A 22,987-nucleotide genomic window follows, 5' to 3' on the forward strand; every position below is an offset into this window, starting at 1 on the left:
AGAGACAGAGCATGAACGGGGGAGGGGCAGAGAGAGAGGGAGACACAGAATCGGAAACAGGCTCCAGGCTCTGAGCCATCAGCCCAGAGCCCAACGCGGGGCTCGAACTCACGGACCGCGAGATCGTGACCTGGCTGACGTCGGACGCCCAACCGACTGCGCCACCCAGGCGCCCCAACATGAAAAATTTAAATAGATAATTCAGTCCTGTGATTATTCTTTCATAATCATGCTTCCCCTTCTCATATAATTACATGGAAATACAATCAATTTATTTTATGGTTTATTTAAAGCGCTGATGGGGCCCTGGTTGGCCCAGTCAGTTGAGCATCTGACTTCAGCTCAGGTCGTGATCTCACGGTTGGTGAGTTCGAGCCCCGCGTCGGGCTCTGTGCTGACAGCTCAGAGACTGGAACCTGCTTTGGATTCTGTGTCTCCCTCTCTCTCTGCCCCTGCCCTGCTCACTCTCTGTCTCTTTCTGTCTCTCAAAAATGAATAAACATTAAATTTTTTTTTAAAAAAAGAAACACCAAATGAAATATGGTTAATTTCTATATCAGTCTCATAACAAATATGGACGTAAGCACAATTGATACTGAATCATGATATCTTATGTAGTAGTAATGATGTTTGTGAGATAAGTATTTGATAATAGGAAACCTTGAAAAACTTTAGTCCAGATGTTAAAGTGGGATAAATCATTTTACAGAAAATTGACACTCATTGAATATCAATAGTGTAAGTAGGTATTTAGCTACATATGTCTATGCATGTTAATTTTAGAGAATTTTAATGGCTGCTAAACTGATATCTTAAAGAATTATTTTACTACAGTCTCTCTGGAATTTGTAAAGTGTATACATGTGGTATTTGTATTAGCATATACGTGTCGCTTTAAATTACAACACTGATCTTCCCATGATTTCCCAATACCTAAGGAAATATGAGGGTTCTAAAAGATTTGGTAAAGCACAGATTATCCCTGATGACATCATTCATTTGCATCTGGGCCTCAACCTTCCGTCATCATCTTGTAAAGTGTCCGAAGGAAAGCAGAGAAGCTTCAGAGTGGGAGTTTATTCCTTTACAAAGAGCTTAAAATCAACCTTTACTTTCTCAAGTACTGCAAATAGGGACTGTAACTAATGTGGTCATTAATCAAGAACATAAAAAAGTTTAAAGGTGATATTGTAGATTAGGATTCCTTTTGTTAAAAAAAAAAAAAAAAAAAAAAAAAAATCCAGGGCTGTTAGGTCCTTGGATTCCAGAGATAACAACGGTCAGCTGGGAAAATGAAAGTGTTTTTCATATTGGCGAACTCAGGTGGCAGCCGGCCAGGGTGCAGTTAGGAATCCTGGCTCTGCAGGACAGACACAGGGACTCTGCCATTAGCCCTGCCCCCTGCTGACACCCTTCTCTGTTGACCTGGCCCCTGTTGATTCTGACTCTTCCAGTTCAGGAATGGTGAGAAAGTAAGAGGCAAACTAAATGGGTAGCAGCAGGGTAGGGTTAAAAACTTGGGGGTGATAAGTCTCTTGTCTCTCTGAACTTTTTCAGGGCAAGCAAGAAAGCAGCCTGTTTCTAAGTTTTCGCTAAGACAGTGAAGGTTATCCATTCATTTATTTAATCCACACAGATATATTGTTCACCCGCGATGCGCTCACCATGCTAGTAGGTCGGTGTTAATTGGTTATAGTTGGGATACAATAACGCAACACAATTAGCATAGCCCTGATAAATAATCTGTAGCTCAATCGCCTTATATTTGATCTTAATTGGAATGCATGAGAAAAGATCACACAGGTACTACATCAGAATACTTCTACAAAGTGGATCTACCTTTTCTGCAAAGTGGTTACCCACTCATTCCCCATTTTCTCTGCTTTGTGAGTTATTTTTCTACACCGGATTTTTGTAAAGAGTCATTTGTGGATTAGTAACAGGTGCTACATTTCTCATTAAAGGGGTGATGATTGAAGGGGTGAGATTCTAACATTTGATACAGAAATGTGTCCTTTATGGCATATTTACTGTGGCAGACATTATACACCCACTGGATATGAGTCACGCAGCAGTCTTGTCTCCAGCTACATCTTTTCACTGGATGAATGGTCGCTTGCGGCCATGATTAAACTTGTTTTCTATTTGTGGACATAATCCCTTCACCCAACGTTGTTGTTTTGTTTGGGTTTTTTTTAAACTTAGTTTTTATTTGAAACCAAATTTCACATAATTGACTTCTGTGCTTACCTGAAATTTTTGCTTTTTAAAATTTAGTTTCACACAATCAACGATATAAAGCAACTTTGCTCAGATTAAGATATAATTTTTTTTTTTAATTTTTTTTTCAACGTTTATTTATTTTGGGGACAGAGAGAGACAAAGCATGAACGGGGGAGGGGCAGAGAGAGAGGGAGACACAGAATCGGAAACAGGCTCCAGGCTCTGAGCCATCAGCCCAGAGCCCGACGCGGGGCTCGAACTCACGGACCGCAAGATCGTGACCTGGCTGAAGTCGGACGCTCAACCGACTGTGCCACCCAGGCGCCCCTAAGATATAATTTTTGAAAATTAGTGGACCAGTTGTAATTTTTCTACGATTATTCTCTTATTTAATGGTGCGTTACAGTTGTCTTTAGAATTCTCATGTTGAATAACCATAAATAGAGTGAGCATTCACTTGCAGAGATACATGAGTTCAGTAAATTATTGTGTGAATCTGTGTTAGGATTTGAACTGATCTTAGGTTTAAAGTTTTGTTGCCATTTCGTTTTCCTTCATTTCTTTAGTTTAGAGGTCAAAGGTCATACCAAAAACACTGAAGCTTCTGGGTGTCATAACTTTCTGGACTTGAGACCATGGAGTTTCCAGAACCATTTAGATTGAAGAGAATTAGCTAGAAAGCACTGTTTCACCTTTGAAAGTGACAACTGTAAAATTCCAGAGTCATTATGGAAGCAGGACAAATTTCCTAGGGGTGAACAAGCACAGGTAAACATCTTTGTGAGGAAATTCTTATGACTGTTAACCCCCAGGTTAGAGGGCGACATTGGTTCAAAGACTGTAGAACAATGAAAAAGAGAGAAAATGTGATCATTATTTAAAATACTTTGGAAAGTATATTTTTCATGGGTATTCAAGTTGAAAAGATGAATGAGTTAAAATGAGCATAAGAGAGGCTTGTATGGATAGAGCTATTTCAAACTGGTTTCATAAAAAGAATGACATTCTTATTCACACAATTTAATTTGTGTAGAAGAAAGGAAAACCCCTAGAGCAGACATTTGAGGATTGTCTGACCAGCATCCACCCAGTCTCTTCTGAGAACTTCTTAATTTTTTATCTGATGAACTCAGATAAAACCTGAGACATAGTCATCAAGGAGTGGTTATTGAAACCAGAGCAGTCTTTAATGTTTTCAAACTGGAAAATGGTGGGGCGGGGGGGGGGGGGGAGTTATTAGGTAGTAGGTGATTTTTTTTTAACTTGGTTTTTTTTTTTTAATTTACATCCAAATAAGTTAGCATACAGTGCAATAATGACTTCAGAAGTAGATTCCCTAGTGCCCCTTACCCATTTAGCCCATCCCCCCCTCCCACAACCCCTCCAGTAACCTTCAGTTTGTTCTCCATATTTATTAGTCTCTTCTGTTTTGTCCCCCTCCCTGTTTTTGTGTTACTTTTGTTTTCCTTCCCTTATGTTCATCTGTTTTGTCTCTTAAAGTCTTCATATGAGTGAAGTCATAGGATTTTTGTCTTCCTCTGACTGACTAATTTCACTTAGCACTCTCCAGTTCCATCCACGTAGTTGCAAATGGCAAGATTTCATTCTTTTTTGATTACCAAGTAATACTCCATTGTATATACATATACCACATCTTCTTTGTCCATTCATCCATCGATGGACATTTGGGCTCTTTCCATACTTTGGCTATTGTTGATAGTCTCCTTCGCTCTGCGGAAGCTTTTTATTTTGATGAGGTCCCCGTAGTTCATTTTTGCTTTTGTTTCCCTTGCCTCCAGAGACGTGTTGAGTAAGAAGTTGCTGTGGCCAAAATCAAAGAGGTTTTTGCCTGCTTTCTCAAGGATTTTGATGACTCTGTGTCTTATATTTAGGTCTTTCATCCATTTTTTAGTTTATTTTTGTGTATGGTGCAAGAAAGTGGTCCAGGTTCATTTTTTGCCTGTCACTGTCCAGTTTTCCCAGTATCACTTGCTGAAGAGACTGTCTTTATTCCACTGAATATTCTTTCCTGCTTTGCCCATACGTTTGTGGGTCCATTTCTGGGTTCTCTGTTCCGTTCCATTGATCTCAGTGTCTGTCTTGTGCCAGTTACCATACTGTCTTGATGATTACAGCTTTGTAGTATAGCTTGAAGTCCGGGATTGTGATACATCCTGCTTTAGTTTTCTTTTTAAAGATTGCTTTGGCTACTCGGGGTATTTCTGGTTCCATACAAATTTTAGGATTGTTTGTTCTAGCTCTGTGAAGAAGGCTGGTGTTGTTTTGATAGGGATTGCATTGAATATGTAGATTGCTTTGGATAGTATTGACATTTTAACATTATTTGTTCTTCCTATCCAGGAACATGGAATCTTTTTCCATTTATTTTTTGTGTGTCTTCTTCAATTTCTTTCACAAGCTTTCTATAGTTTTCAGTGTATAGATTTTTCACCCCTTTGGTTATATTTATTCCTAGGTATTTTATGGTTTTTGGTGCAATTGTAAATGGGATCGGTTCCTTGATATCTCTTTCTGTTGCTTCATTGTTGGTGTATAGGACTGCAACCGATTCCTGTGCATTGCTTTTATATCCTGCAACTTTGCTGAATTCATGAATCAGCTCTAGCAGTTTTTTGGTAGAATCTGTAGGGTTTCTCACATAGAGTATCATGTCATATGCAAAGAGTGAAAGTTTGACCTCCTCCTGGCCTATTTGGATGCCTTTTATTTCTTTGTATTGTCTGATTGCAGAGGCTAAGACTTCCAATAGTATGTTGAATAACAGTGGTGAGAGTGGACATCTCTGTCTTGTTCCTGACCTTAGGGGGAAAGCTCTCAGTTTTTCCCCATTGAGGGTGATATTAACGTTGGGTTGTTCATATATGGCTTTTATGATCTCGAGGTATGCTCCTTCTATCCCTACGTTCTTGAGAGTTTTTATCAAGAAAGGATGCTGTATTTTGTCAAATGTTTTCTCTGCCTCTATTGAGAGGACCATATGGTTCTTGTCCTTTCTTTTATTGATGTCATGAATCACGTTAATTTTTGTGTGGATATTGAACCAGCCCTGCATCCCAGGTATAAATCCCACTTGGTCGGGGTGAATAATTTTTTTAATGTATTGTTGGATCCAGTTGGCTAATATCTTGTTGAGGATTTTTGCCTCCATGTTCATCAGGGAAGTCGGTCTATAGTTCTCCTTTTTAGTGGGGTCTCTGTCTGGTTTTGGAATCAAGGTAATGCTGGCTCCATAGAAAGAGTTTGGAAGTTTTCCTTCCATTTCTGTTTTTTGGAACACCTTCAAGAGAATAGGTGTTAACTCTTCCTTAAATGTTTGGTAGAATTCCCCTGGAAATGCATCTGGCCCTGGATTCTTGTTTGTTGGCAAATTTTTGATGACTAATTCGAGTTCCTTACTGGTTATGGGTCTGTTCAAATTTTCTATTTCTTCCTGTTTCAGTTTTGGTAGTGTGTATGTTTCTAGCAATTTGTCCATTTCTTCCAGATTGCCCATTTTATTGGCATATAACTGCTCAAAATATTCTCTTATTATTTTTATTTCTGCTGTGTTGGTTGTGACCTCTCCTCTTTCATTCTTGATTTTGTTTATTTGGGTCCATCCCTCTTTCTTTTTGATCAAACTGGCTAGTGGTTTATCAATTTTGTTAATTCTTTCAAACAACCAGCTTCTGGTTTCATTGATCTGTTCTACTGTTTTTGTTTTGTTTTGTTTTGTTTTGTTTTGTTTTGTTTTTGGTTTCAATAGCATTAATTTCTGCTCCAATCTTTATTATTTCCTGACTTCTGCTGGTTTGGGGTTTTATTTGCTGTTCTTTTTCTAGCTCCTTAATGCGTAAGGTTAGGTTGTGTATCTGAGATCTTTCTTCCTTCATTAGGAAGGCCTGGATTGCTATATACTTTCCTCTTATGACCACCTTTGCTGTGTCCGAGGTTTTCAGTTGTGGTGTTATCATTTTCATTGACTTCCATCTACTTTTTAATTTCCTCTTTAACTGCTTGGTTAGCCCATTCATTCTTTAGTAGGATGTCCTTCAGTCTCCAAGTATTTGTTTCCTTTCCAAACTTTCTTGTGGTTGATTTCGAGTTTCATAGCATTGTGGTCTAAAAATATGCCCAGTATGATCTTGATCTTTTGTACTTACTTAGGGCTGATTTTTTCCCAGTATATCGTCTATTGTGGAGAGCATTCCATGTGCACTGGAGAAGAATGTATATTCTGCTCTTTAGGGTGAAATGTTCTGAATATATCTGTTAAGTCCATCTGGGCCAGTGTGTCATTCAAAGCCATTGTTTCCTTGTTGATTTTTTGATTAGATGATCTGTCCATTGCTGTGATTGGGGTATTGAATTCTCCTACTATTATGGTAATACTATCAATGAGTTTCTTTATGTTTGTGATTGATTTATATATTTGGATGCCCCCACAGTTGACATATAAATGTTTACAATTGTTAGGTCTTCTTGGTGGATAGACCCCTTGATTATGATATAATGCCCTTCTGCATCTTTTGATACACTCTTTATTTTAAAGTCTAGATTGTCTGATATAAGTATGGCTACTCTGGCTTTCTTCTGTTGACCATTAGCATGATAGATGATTCTCCATCCCCTTATTTTCTTTTTTTATTTAACTTTATTTTTTATTTTTTAAAATTTACATCCAAATTAGTTAGTATATAGTGAAGCATTGATTTCAGTAGATTCCTTAATGCCCCTTACCCATTTAGCCCATCCCCCCTCCCACAACACCTCTCCATCCCCTTATTTTCAATCTGATGGTGTCTTTAGGTCTAAAGTGGGTCTTTTGTAAACAGCATATAGATGGGTCTTGTTTTCTTATCCATTCTCTTATCCTATGTCTTTTGATTGGAGCATTGAGTCCACCGATGATTAGAGTACTGAAAGATATGAATTACTGTCGTTATGATGCTTGTAGGAGTTTCTGGTGCTGTTTTCTGATCCTTTCTAATCTTTGTTGCTTTTGGTATTTATGTGTGTGTGTGTGTGTGTGTGTATATGTATATATATATATATATATATATATATATATATATATATATATTTCATCTTTTCTCCCCTCAGAAAGTCCCCCTTAAAATTTCTTGCAGGGCTAGTTTCAAACTCCTTTAATTTTTGTTTGCCTGGGAAACTTTTTATCTCTCCCTCTATATTGAATGATAGCCTTGCTGGATAAAGAATTCTTGGCTGCATATTTTTCTGATTCAGCACATTGAATATATCCTGCCACTTCTTTCTGGCCTGCCAAGTTTCTGTGGATAGGTCTGCTGCAAACCTGATCTGTCTTCCCTTGCCGGTTAGGGACTACTTTTCCCTTGCTGCTTTCATGATTCTCTCCTTGCCTGAGTATTTTGTGAATTTGACTATGGTACGCCTTGTTGATGGTCGTTTTTTGTTGAATCTAATGGGGGTCCTCTGTGCTTCCTGGATTTTGATGTCTGTGTCTTTCCTCAGGTTAGGAAAGCTTTCTGCTATGATTTGCTCACATAACCCTTCTACCCCTATTTCTCTCCCTCCCTCTTCTGGAACCCCTATTGTGGGAGGCCGGGCCCCAGTGCCAGACTGAGACCAGGTCGAGCAACGGCTCCCTGTTGACTCAGCCAACCCGGTGGTTCCCCCTCCCATTCCCCCACTTTCATGGGCATAGGAAAGCCTTGTCAAGGCTGAGAAAGTTAATTCCTGAAGCCTGTGGTCTGTGGGTGTTGGCAGTAATGTTACCTCCCCTTTTTCTACCCCGGGTCAAATAGAAACAAACATGGGAACTGTGTTTTGCTAGCAATCTTATCAACAAGGTCTTGCTGTGACCCGTTTAGAAAATTCACAAGGTACACAGAACTAAATGTTTTGGCTGGCAGCGATCATGTGAAACCTGTTTATTCTTAGAATGGCCTGACCCATAAGAGTCTTGATATAAAAGATTGTGTACAGCAACAATAAAGCCGTCACTTGGGCCATCAGCCCAGGGGACCCTCCTGTTCCCAAACTGTCTTCTCTTCTCTCTTTTTTTTCTTACATTCCCCTACCCTCAGGACCCTGATCTCAGTGTTTGTTGCGCCAGTCGCAACACCCTATGATTCTCATGTTGTTCCATTTTATGAGTCACTGATTCTCTAATTCTTAAATCATGCTCTTTTGATTTAACCTCCCTCTTTTTCTCTGCTTCCTTATTCTCTGTAAGTTTGTCCTCTATATCGCTGATTCTCTGTTCTGCCTCATCCATCCTTGCCGCCGCAGCATCCATCCGTGATTACAGCTCAGTTATAGCATTTTTAATTTCATTCTGGGTATTTTTTACCTCTTTTATCTCCACAGAATGGGATTCTAATCTATTTTCAACTTGAGCTAGTATTCTTCTTATTGTGATTCTAAATTCTGGTTCAGACATGTTGCTTGTATCTGTGTTGGTTAAATCCCTGGCTGTCGTTTCTTCATACTCTTTCTTTTGGGGTGAATTCTTTCGTTTTGTCATTTTGAAAGGAGAAAAGAAGTTAATGAGGTAGAAAAATTAAAACTTAAAAAAACACACACACACAAAAATCTAACAAATGATGCTAGATCCTAGGTGTGTTTCGGTCTGGGTGTTGAAAGTTGTTTGACAGATTAGAGAAAAAAAAGGGAGAAAAAAAGGAAATCGTTTGAGAATTTGAAAAAATGAATACACTGAAGAGATGATGGGAGTAAAACAGAATTTGAAAAATTTACATAAAAGTAAGGAATATAGTAGAAAAAATTAAAATATTTTTAATAAAAATTAAAAATAAAAATGAATTTTTTCTCTTTCTGTATTCAAGAAAAAGAAAAGAAGCAAAAAAGACAAAAAAGAGAAAAAAAACAAAGAAATCGTTTGAAAATTTGAAAAAGTGAATACACAGTAGACTAAAATAAAGTGAAAGTAAAATGGAATTTGAAAAAATTTACATAAAATCAAAAAATACAGTAAAAAAAATTTACGAAAAATATTTTTAATAGAAATTGAAAGTAAAAATGAAGTGTTTCTCTTTCTGCATTCAAGAAAAAGAAACGTAAAAGAGAAAAAAGAAAAATAAAAAAAAAGGAAATCGTTTGAGAATTTGAAAAAATGAATACACTGAAGTAGACTAAAATAAAATGATGGAAGTAAAATAGAATTTGAATAAATTTACACAAAAGTAAAAAATATAGTAAAAGAAATTTTAATTATATTTAATAAAACTTGAAAATAAAAATTTATTTTTTTTATTTCTGTATTCAAGAAAAAGAAAAGTGAAAAAGAGAATAAAAAAAGAAAGAAAATTGAATAGATGGACCTGCTAACAGATTGAAATTGGACTGAAATGACTTCGTTTTCCCCTAGAAGTCAGACTCTGAAGCGCTTTATAGTCCATAAACTAAGCCGGCGGTGAGACTTGTGTTCAAGGAGGGAGGTTGGCCCAGGTGGGCGGGGCTCAGTGTAACGGCTCCGTCCTCCACTAGGTGGCGCTGCTCGCCTTCTGGGGTGGAGTGTTGCGGCGCCCTTGGGTGCGGGTGGTATGCGCATGCGCAGCAGAGGTGCAAATGGCGTCAGCCACCTACCTGGTCTGTTCTCCCGGGTGAGCAATCACGCGCCCGTCCTCCGTCTTCAGCCCTCGGCCACGCCCCGCTTTCTCACTGTTCGTGACCAGGCCCCGGGCAGGACTTCTCTCCCGAGTTCTGTCTCAGACTCGGCTGTTTTCCCCGGCCCCTTATTTCTGAAGGACCGCGGCTTTGGCCCGTTCCGCCCTCTGCGGGAGGGTCTCACCCAGCAATGGCCGAAGGAGCAATGGCCGAGTGTCGGCCGCACCCAGGAACGCTTGCTGGACCCTGCTGCTGCCGGTGCCCGAGACTGCGGCCGGGTGCCGCCCGCCCTAGAAAAAGTTCGCGAGATGGTGTAGCAGGTGCTTTTCAGGGATTATGGAAAATCACAACACACATCTGGCACCAGGCTTCAGCCTTAAGGACCTTGTTCCAGCCCCAGCGAATGTGCCCGTTTTCTGGGGTCTGCCGGGACCAGGGGGCTTCAACAGTCTCCAGCAAATGTCCTTCCAGCAGTGGAACCGCTTTTCCCCCTGCGGCCCGAGAACCTCCCGGACCCCACCCTGCTCCTGGGGATTCACCCTTCCCATCAGAGCACTGCCAGGTAGGGAGCTGCGGAGTTGCAGCCTTTGCGTCCCCCTTGTTTACAGTCTTAATGGAATTGAAACCCTCTCCTTTCTCTCTTTTTAGTTAAGTCCCTGCGGCTGTTTCCAATTTTCCACTTTCTCTCCAGTTGCTTTTGTGGAGGGGTGCTTTTTTTGTATTCTCCCCGACCCCCACGCCCCCCACCTCTCTCTGCCCTCAAAAGCTGTTCCCTACCTTTCGCGGCTTCTCACTCCCCAAATTCACCCGTCCGCACCGCGTACCTGCTGACTTCTTTCGTTCAGGTTGTGCAGATTGTTGTGTTAATCCTCCAGTCAGTTTTCTAGGTGTGCAGGATGGTCTAGTGTTGGTCTGGCTGTATTTCATGGACGTGAGACACACAAAAAATTTCCATGCTGTTCCCCCATCTTGGCTCCCCTCCTCAACTATTGGTTACTTTCAACCCTAAAATTAAAAATATAGTTTAATATATGAGAGACTATCGTTGCTAGTTTTACACTTAAGAATAAAAAAATATTGTTTTAGTTTATGTCAGTTTATATTATTTCATAAGGTGTTTATAAATTTGTCACTTTGGTGTCATTGGTAGTGTATGTGAAGTGTTTGTGAACATGAACAGTTGAATCGTTTCATTGAAATTAGTAGAACACAATACTTTAGTGCCTATTAAATCAAGTAAAATGAATTACCAAGACATTGTAATTAAAAGAAATAGCAGCAACTTCACATTATTATGCCGGAAGCAACATTATCAGTGTCCTCTGTGTACCTTGGGGTATTAGACTTGCCATTTGGGAATGACTTTCTGATATAAACCATTTCCACTGTTTCAGTCAAAAAAAAAAAAATACAATAAGTATTTACTCCAGTGAAATTTTTTTCTAGTAAATAGCCACCAATTAAAAATATATTATTTCTTATCCTCCAGGCAATACGGCTAAAGTGTATATTGAAATTCAGGATGAGAATGATCATCCCCCAGTGTTTCAGAAAAAATTCTACATTGGAGGTGTGTCTGAAGATGCAAGAATGTTTACTTCTGTGCTCAGAGTTAAGGTAGGAGGACTTTTATTAAGACACAGAGCTCAGGTAAAGAGCTCAGATTACAGGTAAACTGTAACCATGCAGTTTGCATTAACTGCGTAAGTACTCAGTATTCATGTGGTTTAAACAACAGTCTGAAACTCGGAGATACATGAGTTTAAGTAGCCAAGCTAAATACAGATTAATTACGAGGCTCATACTATGGAACTTTTATGTTTTATTTTTACTACAAAAACAGGAAAAATTACTTATGATAATTTACACGGAGGGGCACCTGGGTGTCTCAGTCAGTTGAGCGAGCGACATCGGCTCAGGCCATGATCTTGAGTTCATGAGTTCGAGCCCCACATGGGGCTCTGTGCTGACAGCTCTGAGCCTGGAGCCTGTTTCTGATTCGCTGTCTCCCTCTCTCTCTGCCCTCCCCCACTCATGCTCTGTCTCTGTCTCAGAAATAAATACATTAAAATTTCTTTTTTAATTTACACTGAAAAAGATATTAAATCAGTAAAATGTATGTCTCCTAGTAGATTTTCATGCCTCCATACAGGCATTCAATAGGTTTAATTCAGGATAGCCCCAAAGATTGCAGAATGGAGTTTCTAGTGGTGAATATAAAATTGCCATTTCCTAGTAGAAGAAATAATAACGTATGGTTGCCTGGATGGCTCAGTTGGTTGAGTGTCTGACTTCAGCTCAGGTCATGAATCTTGAACTTTGTGGGTTTGAGCCCTGTGTCGGGCTCTGTGCTGACAGTTCAGAGCCTGGAGCCTGCTTCGGATTCTGTCTCCCAACCTCTCTCTGTCGCTGCCCTGCTCGGGGTCTGTCTCTCTCTTTCAAAAATAAATAAACCTCAAAAAAAATTTTTTTAAAAGAAGAAATAATTTAATAAATTATTTTTTCTGCAATATTATTTTAAAATTTAAAATCGTAGTTAAACACAGGACTACTAATTTTACACTTTACTAAAAGTTAAAGAAAACTCAGATATGGCAGAAAAAAATAGCACATCTACTTTGAATTTTTAAAAAGCACAATATCTAAGTTTAACGTTGATAATTTTTTCACTTTTCTCCGCTTAGTTATCATCAAAGATGTTGAAAGATTTTGTAAATGGCCAGCAGTACATTAAGTTGTACTAATTTTATTACTGAAAACTAAATTGATAGATACTGTATTACACAGGGAGAAAAGTTTGTAGGCTAGTGCATTTTAGATGCTTAATTATAGTTATTTTCCTGAAAGTATTTTAGGAATATATTTTTAAAAACTATTAATGTGCACACAGAAGACGTAAATTTTCCTGAGCAAATCCCACTCGTGATCAGTTGCCTTTTTCTTTGTGTACCAGAACCATATGATTAGAACTATTCTTACATACAGTTTTTCCATGTTCTGCACACCAAGTATGAAGGAGGCAAAGTCAACCAAGCAAATGCGCACATGTATTGTGCCTACGAAATAGCTCCTTCATACACTGACCCCTGATGGGAATCACCACTTATAACTCACAGTGGTCCACGAAAGGGTTGTTCTCATCATGTCTAAACCACATGATGATTTGCAAGTACAAAGCAACTCCAAAGAGTTTATTTTTATTGTATTTTACACTTTAGTCCCAAGAACTGTTGACTGATTCTGTTCACTTAGTCAATATTTTTTGAGTACTCATGTCCTTATGTAATGTCCTAGAAATTGACATACAGCAGTTCAAAAAACAATCAAACAAATAAAATCAAAGTTAATACCTTAGTAATATGGAAAAACTGGTGTAAGAAACAAATGATTGATAAAATCAGTAGCTATTTAATAGCTTAATTATCGTCATGTGGTCATGTGGTCAAGGGCATGAGTGTGGATTTCTAGGTAAGATACATTCTGCTCATTATGCTGTCAGGTCCCTAAAGCTAGATGGACTGAGAGGTCAGCATGGCTGGAAGGCTGGTTGGAGAGGAGATTGGAAACATAGCCCAGGACTAGAATATGGGGGTTCTCCTAGATGTGTTAGAAAGGAAGTCTTTGAACTGTTTTGTTCAGAGGCATGACATAATCCGGTATAAAAGGATTATCCTGGATGTTGGGCAGGTTGGAGTGGGGGTGGTTAGCAGTGTTTTTCAAACCAGAGTAGACAGGCCAACACATGACTTTCCAGGAGAGATTTGAAAGTGGGCTGAACCACAGTGGTAGGCTGGGGCAGTGGTCACAAGGGAGTCAAAGACAGCCAAAAGACTTTGCTGATGGATTATGTGTGGGGCATTAGAGGAAATCAAGATTGGTCCTGAGGTTCTGTTCCTAACAGGTCCCCATCCCTCCCCCATGTACTGTGGTATCAGAAATCAAGAATTCATCTTTAACTCTCATCTTTTTAGAGATTTTATGATGGGGGGAGGCTTGTTTAATATGGCAAGGCTGTTGCAGATGCAGAGAGAGAGACAAGGAAGAGAGGGAGGGAGAGAGAGGGAGGTAAAGGGAGATGGAAAGAGGAAGGGGAGGGAGACTAAGGGAGGGAGAAAAGGGGGGGCAGAAGGGGAGAAAGGGGAAGAGAGAGAGAGAAGGAGGGACAGGGACTTTAACACTGTATTGACGCAAATATGTGCTGTGATAATCAAGCCATCTAGGAAAGCACAAATTGCCCTGTGGACTCAGAGGAGGAGACATTTCACTTGGTGAAAGCTGAGTGCTCCCTGGAGGATGAAGAATTTGAGTGGTCCCCAAGGTGGTTACATTTTCTCAAAGTGAAGCTTAAATGGGGGGGAGAGTCTCAGCAGAGGAAGCTCAGGGAGCCAAACCCCAAAAGGAGAATGCGCTCCCTGGAACAGTGATTGGAGGCAGGAGCTCGGGAGGTGGTGGGAGTGATAAATCTTAGCTGGTGGACACTTCCCAGAGCTGCCTTTAGCCTTGACGCCTGGAATCTTCTCCTTTCCCAATTCAATCAGAGTGGGAGTGAGCTAAGCACTTCTTTTCAATTCACAAGTAAAGCAGCAAAAATCTTACTGGAAACAGCCAGATTCTGGGTCCGCCAGGCTCCGGGGTTTGATGGAGAGACCACTTAGCAAACAGGGAAGCAGCCCACGACTGGGAAGGAGGCTTTCACACCACTGTCTGTGAAGCAGGGGGGCAGCAGTACTGCATCTACTCTACGTGCAAGTTCATTTCCTTTAGTTCATCGGGAAATGCATAATAATACATTTTCAATTTTAAAAAAATTGTGTATTATAGGAAGGGAAAGAGGAGACGTATTGTAGAATTGACTAAGTAAGATGAGACTTTAAAATGTACTGGTAAATCAGGATGCCTTTGGCTCAGTCAGTTGAGCATCTGACTTGGGCTCAGGTCATGATCTCATGGTCCGTGAGTTCGAGTCCCGCGTCGGGCTCTGTGCTGACTGCTCGGATCCTGGAGCCTGCGTTGGATTCTGTGTCTCCCCCTCTCTCTGCCTTTCCCCTGTTTATTCTCTTTCTCTCTCTCTCTCTCTCTCTCTCTCTCTCTCTGTCTCTGTCTCTGTCTCCCTCTCTCTCTGTCTCTCTCTCTCTCTCTCTCAAAAATAAACATTAACAAAAATTTTAGGGACGTCTGGGTGGCTCAGTTGGTTAAGTGTCCGACTTCAGCTCAGGTCATGAACTCACAAGTCATGGGTTCCAGCCCTGCGCTGGGCTCTGTGCTGACAGCTCAGAGCCTGGAGCCCACTTTGGAATCGGTGTCTCCCCTCTCTCTGCCCCTCTCCCATTCTCTCTCTCTCAAAAATAAACAAACATTTAAAAAAATAAAATATACTGGTAAATTGAATATACTTACTAGCTTAAAATACGGATAGTGGATTAAGGGCGTTACTAAAACATGCTAAGGTAAAGGCAATACAATGAGAACATTATTGAAACAATTTGTGCTGTATAAGTGATAATAAAAGAAAGCTGTGTATATATGCTCTGAAGTGGCATATCTAACATGCTTACAGACTGGTTCAACGTTCACTTTTTTAAAGAAAATCTGTATTGTATTCCTGGTGTGTGGAAAATACAGAGGCAAACAAAACAGACTCCCTTCTGCCCTTACAGAGTTAACATTCCAGTAACTAGACCGAAAAAGTAAATAAATAAGGCTTTATTTGGTCCCTGGCTCAAGAAGTTTGAATGTTCATGTCATGGTAAAGTACTTCCTAGATTGTGTCAAAAGGACACAGAACAAAAGTATTAGTTTGGGAGTATCCACCACATTTACTCTGGTTTAACGTCGATATCTCCGTCACAACTGACTCTACCAAATTGATTTCCATTGGTCACAAGCGATCGTTATTCTAATTGCAGGGAGAGGGAGAAGGAAATCAATAGTAATTTCTCTCTTCAGTCTTTAATACAAGAATTAGCATCAGTTAAAAGTATCACCTTTAGTCTATACCCAGAAGAACTGAAAGCAAGGAGGCAAGCTGGTTCCCTATTGTTCCTAGCATTATTGTTATTATTCATAATAGCTAAGAGGTGGGAACAATCTATGTATCCGTTGGCAGGCGGAACGATGGGCATAATGAGGTACAAACAGTGGAATTTTACTCAGTCTTACAAAAGAAGGAAATGTTGACATATGCTACATCATGGAAAAACCCTGAAGACCATATGCCAAGTGAAATACGCAAGAAACAGGCAAAGGTACACTTGCACTGGGTGGGGTTCCCAGAATCGTCCCATTTGTGGGGGGGGGGGGGGGGGGCAGCAGACAGAGGGGAGTGGGGTAATTAGTGCTCAGTGGTTTCAGAGTTGCAATTTGGGAAGAAGAAAACGTGCCACACAGGAACAGTGGTAACAGTCGCACAATAATGTAAATGGGCTTAAGGTAACTGATTTAGACGCTGAACAAATGGTTAGAATGGTGGATTTAATGATGGATATTTTAGCACAGTAGAAGAAAAATCCCAAAGGAAAGGGGGCATCTCCAGTGTTGGCAGAATATGAAAACTGTTCCCTTCGAAACCGTTATTCTCCTGTGGTATGCATCCCAGGTTGATGTGCATGTGAATCTTAGACTGGGAACCAAAGATGTGTGTTAGTCTACTAATCTGAATTGATTATGTAACTATGGGTCTTAACATTTTATTCTCCTACACATCATCACTGCTATCAGTCCTGGCTGCAGCCCTGTGGAAGTGACACTCCCACCTGCAGGGCTATGCGTCAGAATCTCTAGCACCTTCTCTGTTGCAAAAGTCCCATGTTTGGGGCAAGGGTGTTCGTTGAATATCACTTACTGAAATGTCCTCTAGTAATAAAAAATGACTGATACATTTGCTTACATCAGACTAACAGACCACTATGACGGAGATGCTATAATGATTTTTAAAAAAGCAATTAGCTACAAGCAAATATTTTGCTACATATATGTTTTTAAGTCAAATAAACAGTGTCCAGAATACAGAAAAAAAAAAAACTGTTCAAAAGCAACTATTCAGCCAATAAAAGCAAGGTTGAAAAAAATTCATGAGTATTTGCCATATGACTCGTAATATCCCATGTGAGGTCAGTAAGATTAAGCTGGACTTTTCAACACTAACTTTTTTGTTCCTGTTTGTACTTTGGGAAGTGTTAATCTATGAGTCCTCCTTATTAATAACAATAACTGCCATCTGTTTCTCCTTTTTATTTTTCTGAGAACTGTAAAAAAAAAAATCTTTACATATTTTAACCAGTAGAATTTATTTCAATAATAACAAGCATGCCCAAGAACTGGGTGGCTCAGTCGGTTAAGTGTCCGACTTTGGCTCAGGTCAATTATCTCGCGGTTCGTGAGTTCAAGCCCCACATCAGGCTCCATGCCTACAGCTCAGAGCCTGGAGCCTGCTTCGGATTCTGTGCCTCCCTCTCTCTCTCTGCCCCTTCCCCACTCATTGGTGTTCTCTCTCTCTGTCTTTGTCTCTCAAAAATAAAACGTTAAAAAATAAACAAATACAAACAATACAAACAAAGATATAAAACTCCTACCTGTATGGCAGGTGCAATTATTCTTTATTGTATTGTTGGGGAAAACGGCAATTAGTGAGGTCTAGTAACTTTCCAAGAACCACTGAGGCCGCAGCAGCCAGTGAAGGCAGGATTCACTTGGGTTGACCTTTTCCAGGACTTTCCTTGTGCCCTGCACACCACATGCTTCCCCTGGAAAGCGAGGAGTGGAATGTGGCAGAAATAACAACGTTGGCAGAAATAACAGAACATAGGAAGTTTCTATGACAAATCAGGAGGCAATTAACAAGACAACTAATTGCTCTTGGCATTGAGATGACCTCTGTGAATTACAAGTCCCTCTGTGAAAGAAACACATCAGCTCTCGTTTCAGAAGCACCTCTCAATTTATTAACTAATTTTTCCAGTTTACCACATGTCGTCTTAACGGCAACCCAGATCCCGATTTAATGCAAATACAAGGAGAGGTTAAATATGATTTACAAAAAAACTCTCTGCATTATGAGGATATTTTGCAGAAGTTCGTGCCATAAGGATTAGGCCTTCTGTCTACGAACTGAAGTTCAAAAAAACTCAGTGTCAGAAAAATTGAATTAAAATGTTGACTTGATGTCTACTGAGTGTCAAAAAGACTATGAACATTGCATCTTTGAGTTGTTAGAGAAGGCAGATTTAAGAAAGTTGTGGACTAAAAGAAAATACTATTTTGAAACAGCATCAAAAGAGAAACAGTCCTCTCTGTCAATCCCTAATTCTCTATTACATTTTTCTAAATAAGCATGAGACGTGGCACGAATATGTAGCAGAGTGATGCTGTTGAGGGACAAAGGCCAAGGGCACGTCTGAAGGATGCAGATTTCCTCAGCAGCCTAGCGTGTGGAAGTGTTCAAGGTTAGCAGTGCAGGAGCGATAATATTTGCTTGGAGCTGGGCCGGGGCTTCTGAGGGCCCCTGGTCCCCAGCCCTGTGCCTGCTCACACGGGTCTGAGGAAAAACAATTCCAGCACATTCGTGAGGGTTTAGTGTGAGTCCCCAGGGCAGCATCTTTTACTAGGCCCGACTCACGTCCCGAATGGTACAAATAGCTATCCTGTATCTCACATTTCCACGATACTCAGTAGTTAACTCGTTCATTCCTTGGGAAACCCCATGGGATTCTTTTATTATTCTCAACTTACGGAAGAGGACACACAGGCACAGGAGTGATCTGCAACCTGCCCAAGGTGGTCAGAGAGTCAGTATGAGGCCAGGATGCACAGCCAGACCCTCCCAGACATGTTCTCCTGCGTCCTAGATGGAACAGAGTGGGCTGGGAGTCCAATCACTTGGATTCAGTCCCAGAAATTAAGTCTCTGTGGGGCCTCACACTTGATCTCAGGCCAGTCTCCTCTTATGCAAATGTTGCTTTAGCACTAGGTGCCTTTTAAAATCTTTAACCACTTCTGGGGCCCCTGGGTGGCTCAGTCAGTTAAGCATCCGACTTTGGCACAGGTCATGATCTTGCAGTCTGTGGGTTTGAGCCCCATGTCAGGCTCTGAGCTGTGAGCATGGAGCCTGGAGTCTGCTTCAGATTCTGTGCCCCTTCCCTGCCTGCGCTCTCTCTCCCTCTCAAAAATAAATAAACATTAAAAAATTAAACTCTAACCATTTCGGATAGTTGTATGTCACTTGCCCTAGGAAAATAATGGCATGGGGGGAAAATGCCCAGTACCCTGAGAGAACTACTTTTTAAAGGAAAAATGGTTGGATTCCTGAAACCCAAAGCATCAGCTGTGTCTCACAGTTTTTGTGGTTTATTTCCCTTGAAGTTAGTGGATCCTTTTATGACAATTTTCTCCCTACTCGCTCTGTACAATGGAGATGTAAACAAGAGGTCTACCTGAAGGCCTCAGAAAGCAAGATTTTGATTCCCCTTTGCCAACTCTGGGAGACACAGCTTTATGCAGACACTTAGTGCTTCCAGACAGGGGTGTTGGGAGATCATACTAACCGACATGCATCTGACCTGGAATGGTTTGTACCTTGAACAAAGTACAAGCACATAGGTGCCTGAGGGCCGTGGCCCTATAACTGAGTTACTATGTATCTAATTTAGAACTCAGACACATTATATTGTAATTATGTATCTATGTGCCTGTTTTCTCTCCTGTAACTCAAATGTTATGCTTCCCCACAAATTTAATGACCTTATAGATATACGGTGCTTACCACCTCAAACTGATGCTTGTCCAAATTTTGTTTTTACATCTAGCCATGTCTTTTAGCCCACTAAACCAAGGCATTCCATGAAATATGTGAACAAATGATCAATTTTCAAATAAGTGCAAAGAGTCTTTCTGTTAAACTTTCTTGGGTTTGATTACAACACCGAGATTTACATGACCTCTCGTTTCCCTGGGAATGTTCCTTCTGTCAAAATTGGTAGCTTGGATTTGATAATATCTTTATGAATCTCATGCTTCAATCATAGTTTTCCATTTAACTCCAGTGGGGAAACCAAATGTCAAGAAAATTGCATTTTCCTCACAACTGGTGTACTTCTGTTATATGGGTCTCGGATTATGTTGTAGTTAAAGATGTTTCCCTTTTGGTTTGTCTGCTGGAGACTGAAAGTCAAACACCTGATTCATCTTGAGCAATTTTAAAAGGTGAATGCCATGGACAGGGGGTGTGCTTTCTCTCTGGTTTCCTTGAGATACTCTGGCTCTTACTCTCTGTTATCCTTCCCTTTAACTGTGTTTATGTTACTGTATCTTACGGAGTTTGGACATTCTGTGGGGTCTGTGCAAACAAAGGATCGCTGAATACTCGGTTTCTAAGAGTCCAAGCCTTCCCTTTTCCCTTGTACAAGTTGACACGTTAAGTGTCACGGCCAGTTTCTGATATATCACATATGTCCTTATATAAAATTATAGTTCTGTTGCTATTAGAATAAATGTACAAGACCAAGACTTTCCTTTGCCACAAATGGAGTGTCCAGATAAAATGATTTTCACGTGTAAGTTTTACTCTCTCTTCTTCTCTGTACAGGTCAGTCTTTCTATTATGACTGAAGGGAGATCTAACATCTTCTCAATCACATAGTAGTAACTTAATTTACACTTGTTGGTTTGAATATAACTTAATTAAGTTGTATTAAGATAATTAAGAATTGTCTTGATTTCCATTGTTTAAAATTGAAAGGGAACTATTTTTTCCAGCCTATAAAATATCTGAAGAATGAGGAAAGTTTGAGTCTTTAAAACTAGGTAAAAAGCTTTTCATTCAGGGAAAGTTTTTTTTTTTTTTTTTTTTTTTTTTTTTTTTTTAAGGAAAGAAATTTCCTTAAAAGTAGAGAGTCTGAGGAATTTTTATGGGTCTTAAGCCTTTGGACATGATACATGAAAGGGAAGTGCTTTACTCAGTGAATGGCCAAATCATTTTGCCTTTCCTAAATTCATTGGTGGGTCATATGTTTCAAAGTCTGATCACACTCTCCTGGGATTTGAAATGTATTTAATGCCTGCATGTCTTTCAAATGATTAAATGCATAACAATCCAGGGTGTGGATTTGGAATATTATCTTTTGAGTCAAGCTCACATTTTCCTGTAGGAGAGTTTGTATGTCGTGGAACAGTGATGATCGTGTGTGTGTGCTCCTGTATTATGTTCCAAGGACCATATCTTCCATCATCTGCTAGGAGGGTTGACACTCAGCTTAAAAATCTCAGAATCCTTGTGAAAGAGAGGACTGCACTGCAAAGCACAATTGCAAAGATAATGGAGGCAAGTAAGAATTACTTTGGTCTGAAAATGTCCTGTGATTTCTTAAACCGTAAACATTTAACTTTGTGCTATAATGACCCCACAAAGAAGACCTAAAATACCAATCTGAGCAAAAATGATTGGCTCCTGGGTGGCTCAGTCAGTTAAGCGTCCAATCTCGGCTCAGTTCATGATCTCACAGTTCGTGAGTTCCAGCCCCGCGTCGGGCTCTCGACTGGCAGCTCAGAGCCTGGAGCCTGCTTCAGATTCTCTGTCTCCCTCTTTCTCTGCCCCTCCCATGCTCATGTTCTGTCTCTTTCTCTCTCTCTCTCTCTCTCTCTCTGTCTCAAAAATAAACATTTTTTTGGGGCGCCTGGGTGGCTCAGTCAGTTGAGCGTCCGACTTCAGCTCAGGTCACGATCTCGCGGTCCGTGAGTTCGAGCCCCGCATGGGCCCCTGTGCTGACAGCTCAGAGCCCGGAGCCTGTTTCAGATTCTGTGTCTCCCTCTCTCTGCCCCTCCCCCGGTCATGCTCTGTCTCTCTCTGTCTCAAAAATAAATAAATGTTAAAAAAAAAAACATTTTTTAAAAAACAATAAAAAATGATAAACCATCTTTTAAAAAACTTTATTCATATCTCTAAATACATCTTAATTTTGAGTTGCCTATTAATATTGTCAGTAAGAAGAGTAAAATGTTAGATTTGTCTAATATGTATTATGAAGAAAACATTGGTCTAAATAAGTCATAAAAAATGGATGACTGTCCCTAGTAATTTTAATGAATTTTCATTAGTGAAAACCAGCAGACCTGAAGCAACATTATGTGCGTAAAGAGAACGTAATTCACTTTGGTTCGTTCATTATACGTCTGAGAAGTGCCAAAGGATTTCTAATTTTTTTTTCAAAAACAGGCACAGAAATGTCAGATTTCACAAAATTACATTTTCATGCATAGATATAATTAAACTTTACACTAGAAGTTTCTGTCAAGTGGATCCTGAAACTTTATGTAGTAACTACACTAGTTTTTGTAAACATACCTATTTTTTATAGCACTTTATTTTATTTGCTCCCAGGATTCTTTCCCCTAGGCAGCCATGGCCTCTTATCCCAGCAGTCTGTAAAAAGACAGAGTCAATGAGGTTCACAGTAATTTGAAAGACTTTATTACTACCCAAAGCCAAGGACCCCAATTTATGTTACAAACTAGTATCAAAGACCTCCGATCCAGAGTGTAGAAAGAACCCCAGCAAAATGATGATTCAAAAGAAAACAAAATGAAACACCCAAGATTAAAAAGATAGGAATAAGATTGGAATGAGCCCTGCATAAAGAAAATATAGAAATTGGCAAAATATATATATATATATAAAGAGGCATTCGATTTTATTAACTACTAGGGAATTACAGAATAAACCGCAGGAGGCCACCGCATGTTCATCAGAATGGCTAAACTAAGACAGATGAAACCAAATTTTGCAACAGCTGGAGTTCACAGGGATTGCTGATGGGGTATAAATTAGTGTGGCTTTCAGGGGGAACATTTGACGTTGTCTGTTAAGTGTGAGCATATATGTAACCCCTGACTCAGAACTTCCACTCCTAAGTTTTGACCCAGAGAAATGCACACATTTGCTCGTAAAAGATATTTACAAGAAGTTCACTTTTTGTAGGTACGTTCATTATTGTAATTTCTAACAGTTGAAAACAACATGCATGCCCAACAACTTACATGCATTAAATGTAGTATATTTGTACAACGGAATTCTATAAAGCAAGGAAAACAAATAAACTCTGGCAACAACACAGATGAATCTCAAAAATTTACTGTGACGGGGCGCCTGGGTGGCTCAGTCGGT

General features: G+C 39.9%; 1 protein-coding gene across 20 annotated transcripts in view; it reads left to right on the forward strand.

The window, feature by feature from the left end:
* PCDH15 (protocadherin related 15) overlaps positions 1–22,987 on the forward strand; it is a 1,244,966-nt gene that overhangs the window by 1,135,144 nt on the left and 86,835 nt on the right. For all 20 annotated transcript variants that reach the window (XR_006701343.1, XR_006701344.1, XR_006701345.1 and 17 more), the window contains one exon: positions 11,324–11,451. Coding sequence is in view for 17 of the 20 variants with exons in the window: in XM_045437154.1 (XP_045293110.1) it covers positions 11,324–11,451 (128 nt within the window). In the remaining 3 variants the exon portion in view is untranslated. The remainder of the gene's footprint in view (positions 1–11,323; positions 11,452–22,987) is intronic.

The sequence above is a fragment of the Leopardus geoffroyi genome, chromosome D2, assembly GCF_018350155.1.
Source record: "Leopardus geoffroyi isolate Oge1 chromosome D2, O.geoffroyi_Oge1_pat1.0, whole genome shotgun sequence".
Taxonomy (NCBI): domain Eukaryota; kingdom Metazoa; phylum Chordata; class Mammalia; order Carnivora; family Felidae; genus Leopardus; species Leopardus geoffroyi.